The sequence below is a fragment of the Cornus florida genome, unplaced genomic scaffold, assembly GCF_030987335.1.
Source record: "Cornus florida cultivar Cherokee Brave unplaced genomic scaffold, ASM3098733v1 CherokeeBrave_3.0.0_Hap2_Chr03, whole genome shotgun sequence".
Taxonomy (NCBI): Eukaryota; Viridiplantae; Streptophyta; class Magnoliopsida; order Cornales; family Cornaceae; genus Cornus; species Cornus florida.
In genome coordinates, this window is record NW_026775573.1 from 10,397,345 (window position 1) to 10,404,324 (window position 6,980).

General features: G+C 36.8%; 1 protein-coding gene across 1 annotated transcript; it reads left to right on the forward strand.

Moving 5' to 3' along the window:
- LOC132299424 (aspartyl protease AED3-like) lies at positions 1 to 3,030 on the forward strand. The gene is made up of 3 exons (XM_059796029.1): positions 1 to 654; positions 1,191 to 1,665; positions 2,228 to 3,030. The coding sequence occupies exons 1-3, from the start codon at positions 175 to 177 to the stop codon at positions 2,581 to 2,583; spliced, it is 1,311 nt and encodes a 436-aa protein (XP_059652012.1). The 5' UTR covers positions 1 to 174; the 3' UTR covers positions 2,584 to 3,030.
- The last annotated feature ends 3,950 nt before the right edge of the window (positions 3,031 to 6,980 follow it).

Sequence of the window (6,980 nt, forward strand, 5' to 3'; positions counted from 1 at the left end):
ATGAAACAAAAACAAGTGGAATACAGTCTGTTTAGCAAACTACCCATTCCTTAACATTAGTCGAAGTTCCCCCACTACACAAACACAGTCACACATTACAACTATATATACACACACAAACACACACACTCTCACTAAACCATCCAAAAAATCAACTCTTGTCCACAGCTAGCCATGACCACCTCACTCCCTCCTCCCCTACTCTTCCTCTCACTCTCTCTCCTCTTTCTCTCTCTAGCCCAAGGGCTGAACCAACCCCAGTGTGACGCACCGCAGCAAGGCTCAACCCTCCAAGTCTTCCATATCTACAGCCCATGCTCACCATTCAGGCCGCGAAAGCCACTCTCATGGGAAGAGAGTGTGCTTCAAATGGAGTCCAAAGACCAAGCCAGGCTGCAGTACTTGGCCAGCCTCGTCGCCGGCAAGTCGGTGGTGCCCATAGCTTCCGGCAGGCAGATCATGCAGAGCGCAACCTATATTGTGAAGGCTAAGATTGGTACACCACCTCAGACCATGCTCATGGCTATGGACACCAACAATGACGCTGCGTGGATACCATGCACCGGCTGCGTAGGGTGCTCCTCCGCCGTGTTTTCTCCGGTGAAGTCCACCACTTTCAAGCCCCTTGGCTGCCAAGCTGCTCAGTGCAAGCAGGTATGATGACCGTTCAATTATTGTCCACATTCACTTTTTACTTTCAAACATGAGCCCACGCGCCACCTAGGTGGCGCGTGGTGATGAATTAGCCTCCTCACACAGTAGAGTGAAAGTGAGCGTGTGATGCGGAGTAATGTACCCTTGAATTTTAAGCAAAAGTCAAATATCTATAATTAGATGGACCTAATCATATTTGAAGGGTACACTTTAATCCACTTTCAATATTGTATATATATAAATCAAGATCAATTGTAATGATTACATTATAAAATCTAAATCTACTTATATGACCCCAAAAGTGTTTTTAGCATTGGTCCCACAAAATAAATCCTATATATATATATATATGATATTGAACTAAACAACTAGCACGTGATTAGTGGCTTTTAGTTCACGGCTAATAAAAGTCACGGATTTTAGTCCTGTTTGACGCGCTCAAAAGAGCGTGAAACACGCCCTCCGCCACGAGCACTGGACAAGTTAGTATTTTCTTGGGCATTTTGCTAACTTGCGCCTCGGTTGTCGCATTTCAGGTACCAAATCCCACCTGCCCAGGCGGCGCGTGCAGCTTCAACTTGACGTACGGCGGCTCCAGCATAGCAGCTAACCTCTCACAAGACACCATGACCCTCTCCACCGACCCCGTTCCCCGATACACCTTCGGGTGCATCCAGAAGGCCACCGGCAGCTCTCTGCCGCCGCAGGGTCTCTTGGGCCTGGGAAGGGGTCCATTGTCTTTATTGTCCCAGACTCAAAATCTTTACAAGTCCACTTTCTCTTATTGCTTGCCCAGCTTCAAGACCCCTAACTTCTCCGGGTCCCTCAGACTTGGGCCCATTGGTCAGCCCAAGAGAATCAAGTATACCCAATTGTTGAGGAACCCGAGAAGGTCATCCCTTTACTACGTCAATATGGTCGGAATTAGAGTCGGCCGGCGAATCGTCGACATTCCTCCGAATGCGTTGGCCTTCAATCCGACCACCGGTGCCGGGACCATCTTTGATTCTGGTAAATATTTATGAATTCTCTACCATTCAATTTCAATATCTTGTTAAATTGTATACGGAGTATAATTTTAGGACGAGGTTCAAGTCTGATGATAATTACTTTGTTTATTAAATAATGTTGAAGGAAAATAATTGTTAGGCCTATTTACTAGGCTAATTTGTTCTCTTTCTTAGACTATACAATTTGGCCCGAAAAAATAAATTCGTGACAAGACCTACAGCCTTTATGACCTAGTTCAATGGGACCACAATGGCACGGTCCTAAATTTAATACTTCTTTTTACCGTTGTTATACGATTCCCTTTACTTCATTTGCATTCTCACACGTCAATAGATATTCTCTAGATATTAATGGACCATGTACAATTTTGGGGTGATTATAAATGTTCATACCCCATGTAAAATAAATATGTGTACGATTTAGATGCTTATGATTTTCATGCCAAGATATCACTCAACGGTCACATAAATTTTCTTTTTAAAAATCTTTTCGTCTATTATATTTAATTTTTTTTAATTATTTTTAATAATCTCATCTCATGTTAATTGTTCTTTGTAACTAGGCACGGTCTTCACTAGGCTAGTCGCGCCAGCCTACATTGCAGTGAGAGACGCATTCCGCAGGAGGGTCGGCAATGTAACAGTGTCGGCATTGGGCGGATTCGACACATGTTACACTACTCCGATCGTTGCCCCGACCATAACGTTCATGTTCAAGGGCATGAACGTGTCGCTGCCACCGGACAACCTGCTGATCCACAGCAGCTCGGGCAGCACCACGTGCCTGGCCATGGCAGCGGCCCCGGACAACGTGAATTCGGTGCTGAATGTCATAGCCAACATGCAGCAACAGAACCACAGGCTGCTCTTTGACGTGCCCAATTCGAAGCTTGGCGTGGCGCGTGAACGTTGTACTTGATTTGCCGGCGGTGGCGGTGACTTAGTAGTTGTTAGTAGCGGTGGTGAAGTGTTTGGTGAATTTGGTTGATTTTACTAGTACCGCTTAGTTTGGTGTCTTTTAGGGACTATGGTTTTTTACCAAGTGTGTATTATTACTAGTGTTACTGCTAAAAAGTCGATACCAGTGTTTTTGTAGTTTTGTATTGTACTGAGGTTTGTCACGGGTTGTCTGTTACCTTTGTCCCCCATCTTAGGTCCCACAATCACAGGGTACCTGCAGGGACGTGGAAAATCTGTCTCTCTCTCTCTCTCTCTCTCTCTCTCCAGTTTTTCAGTTTAATAAATTATAGTGATTTGTATTATTGCAACTGTGAGGTCTGATATTAGGACCCACCTCAAGTATTTTTATGTTACCTTTGCTGTATCAATAAAATTGTTAGAATCAGTGAATCCAAATTAAATCCAACCGTCGGTTGAGGTCGATTACATGGTTATAAACTTTTCTCTCTCTCTATATATATAGAATATGACAATCCTATGCATTGTGACAACGAAGTGTAAAATATATATCACCAATCAACACTTCACTCTTTTTCAACTCCAAATCAGAACAAGTGTTATTAATGGTTCTTTAATTTTTAGAACCGAAAATAAATCATTCTATAAGGTAAGACCGAACTTAATAGATAGTTTGATTCAATACACGGGCGGAACTACTGAAGGGCTAACTTAGGTTATAAGCCAGGTTTCAAAAAAAAAAAAAAATTTAGTACCACTGAATATTAATTCACAATTCAATACATATATAATACTACTCTTTCTCTGAACCTAGACCATTTTAAAATCCTGACTCCGCCCCTAATTCACTAGTTCGGTTGATTTTTTGTGCAACCCTGTCATTTATGTTATGTAGGAGGAAATCGTGACACAATATATGCCTGATGAATTTATGTATTGAATGAAAAATTTGCATTCTTTGGGAGGTACCAAATAAATGACAATTTGAATGAAATTTTCATAAATTGTTTCCCACACCTCTCTCTCTCTCATGATATTTAAGTCCTTATACTTACATTTCAGTGATATATATGTATATATATTGATACAATATATATCAAATAATGAACAATACCACAAATCTAAATTGATACAGTATGACTTTAGGCAAATGATTTGAGCTCTAGCTAGCCTTGGGAGCAATATACCGACTTATACTTGAAAAAGCCACCTTAACTGATTGATAAATGACATTTTTTATTTATTTATAAATGTTCCACTATATGTACAGAAGAAAATACAAAAAAAAAAATGCTTAGATTGAAGAAAAAAAAAATTGTATAATTAATTGTCTAAATTATCTAATAATATGCTAACACGGGTAAAATTTAGCTTATTAGAAGTGTTTTGTTTTATTTAAAACACTCAAATTGAGTGATTTTGGAGTCTTAAAATACTAGAAATAAATAATATAGTTGTTTTCAATTTCCATCGTTGGATGAAATCCAACTATTAAAATAAAAGTCGTATATATTGCTCTCTGCATTCCAGTGAGTAACTGAACGGGACTCTAGATATATATATATATATATAAGTTTACAAAAATTCCCACTCTACTTTCACTTACTAAAAAATAAAAATAAAAAAATAAACGGAGTCAATTATCTCCGAGAAACACTGCATGCTTGTTTCAAATCCAGGATAAAAAAAGAGATTATAGAGACAGAATTGTAAAAGTTATTTATTTATATAAAATTGGAATTAAAATATATATATATATATGTGAGAGTGGAGATAGCTGTTCCAATGGGCTCAATGTGGCTCTCGGCAATCTTGGTTGCTTTCTTATCCGCCCTCTCCGATGGTTTCTCTCCCTACACGGTGGTGTGCGCCTGAAGAAGGTTTTCTAAAGCATAATTTTGACGCAGCCTATGATTCTTCTAGGAAAGTTTGTGGGGGAGGCTTGATCCTTCGCAATCATAGGGGTCATCCTATCCGGGTGGCCTCGATTTTCTTCTCCAATGTTGCTGGTCCTTCTATAGCGAAAGGTTTAGTCCTTAGGAAATGCCTTTCACTGCTCAAGGTATGGGGCTATCTCAATGTGATTGTAGGAGGTGACTGTCAACCAGTTATGACTCTGCATGCTTCTTCTCAAGCTTTGAATGTGATCTTCTTTGATGTGAGCTCTCTTCTTGAGATGCACGGTGCTTCTTTGGCTTGGGTGCCTCGCGAAGGCAATGGTGTAAATCATTTGTTGAGCAAATTGACTCTTGTAGCCAAGTGTTGTGATTTTGAGTGAAGCGTCTGGCCAGTGGTGGTTAGACGCTCTTCTCTTTAATTATTTTGGTCATATCTCTTAATGCATTGGTTGTTTTTCCATCAAAAAATGAATAAAAAATACAACATATTCTGCATTAGAAAATAATTAGAATCTAAATAATTTGCAATAAGGGAATTATATGGGACAATTAATGTTAAGAATATTTTAATGAGTATTTAAATTAAAAGGAAGAGTTAACATGATTGTGAGGATAAATTTGGAAATTTTGAATTAAAATATATATATATTTGTAATATTGGGATATTAAGGAATCACTTGAGATTTGCTAAAATATAAATATTTGATGGGAACGCCTATATAAATTCTGAAATGCTAATTGTTTTAGTGTATAGAGCCCAAATTAATAATTTATATAAGCTCCAACTTTTTTTGATGGAGCCAAAATAATAACTATTATTTTAATTCAGGCTTGGGCTTGAATAATGGACCAGGAAATTCAGTATTGGGCTTGAAGAATGGCCCAGGAAATCTTTGACTGCACTTATTTGTAGTACTATTAATTTGTTGTACTATTATTTTAATTCAGGCTTGGCCTGGAATAGTGGACCAGGAAATTTAGGATTGGTCTTGAAGAATGGCCCAGGAAATCTTTGACTGCACTCATTTGTAGTTCTATTAATTTGTAGCCCACATAACATAACCCCTTAAATATAGGTTCAATATATATGTGTGTGAATTTATTGCCATGATACAATTTATGTAGGTTCAAACTTGATTTATTTGAAATCTTACTAATTTAGAATAATATTTAACAAGCTCATACATGTGAGACTCACGTGAATTTCACTTGAACAATTGAAAGTATTATGATGCTAAGAGATTCTGTCTATTAGTTTATCGTTTTGTTGAACAAAGCTGATGGATTCCACCTAAATGTATCCAAAGAGTGTTTAGAGTTTTATTCGTTTCACCTTTACGCTGAAACAAAGTATTTTCTATTAATTTATAAGATAAAAGTTGACATTTTGAAAGTACAAATGGATTTAAAAGAAAAGAAAAGAAAGAAAAAGAAAAAGAAAAATTACTGTGATGAAATACGAGCCGCACGATCATGATTCGCGGATACAAACATGTATTGTTGAAAGAAACGGATAGATTTTACTTGAATGCATTCAAAGAGTGTTTAACATTCGGTTTACGTTTACGCTGAACAATGTATTTTCTATTAATTTATAAGATAAAAGTTGACATTTTGAAAATACAAATGGATTTAAAAGAAAAGATAAAAAAAAAATTCTAAAATGACTAAACATGTATATTATCGTTTATCTTCTTTTCTCTAATCTATCATTTCTAAACATGTATATTATTATTTCTTTTCTTTTCTATATACCCAAACATAAATAGAGATTATTGATATCATTTCTTTTTTCTTTAATTTTCTCTCATAATAAATATTATTCTTTTTTTTTTTGCCTCTTTTCTCTCGTATATATCCAAACAAAGCCTAAGATGTGACAAGAGGTATAGAGTTTAATTGTATCTCAAATTAAAAAGGTGGTGTTAGTGTTTATAGAAAGAGACAAAGACCTTAAATAACCCATTTCATAAGTACATAGTGTTATTACATGGTAGTCACACTCATCAGTCAAATTGTGATTGTGGGTGTACTCTGCAAATTCCATTAGTCATGACCTTTTCTCTTATCTAACTCACCTCACACGGCAACATTCCAGAGTGGAACTGTTTCCAAACAAAGCCTAAGATGTAACAAGAGGTATAGAGTTCAATTTTATCTCAAATTAAAAAAGTGGTGTTAGTGCTTATTGAAAGAGACAAAGACCAAATAACCCATTTCATAAGTACACAGTGTTATTATTGTTGGGATTTATATGCCCTGGCATAGCAAATTCTCATTTGGATTAAAGTGACGTATGTTCCTGAAATATTTATGTTTTGTACAATTGGTGCATTCAATGTATTATGTTTCGATTCATTATAGAATTGATAGTGTCCTCTTGATTACAAGAGATATTTATATATATATGTGATGGCGATCAATACATGAATATAAATAGTAATCATAAATTGTTCATAGTCGGTAATTATGGATGGAATCATAATTAATTAAGATTTGA

Coding starts and splice junctions, on each gene's coding strand:
- LOC132299424 (XM_059796029.1), top strand. CDS start 175: ATGACCACCTCACTCCCTCCTCCCCTACTCTTCCTCTCACTCTCTCTC. Junction 655..1,190: donor AAGCTGCTCAGTGCAAGCAG/GTATGATGACCG, acceptor GTCGCATTTCAG/GTACCAAATCCCACCTGCCC. Junction 1,666..2,227: donor CGGGACCATCTTTGATTCTG/GTAAATATTTAT, acceptor CTTTGTAACTAG/GCACGGTCTTCACTAGGCTA.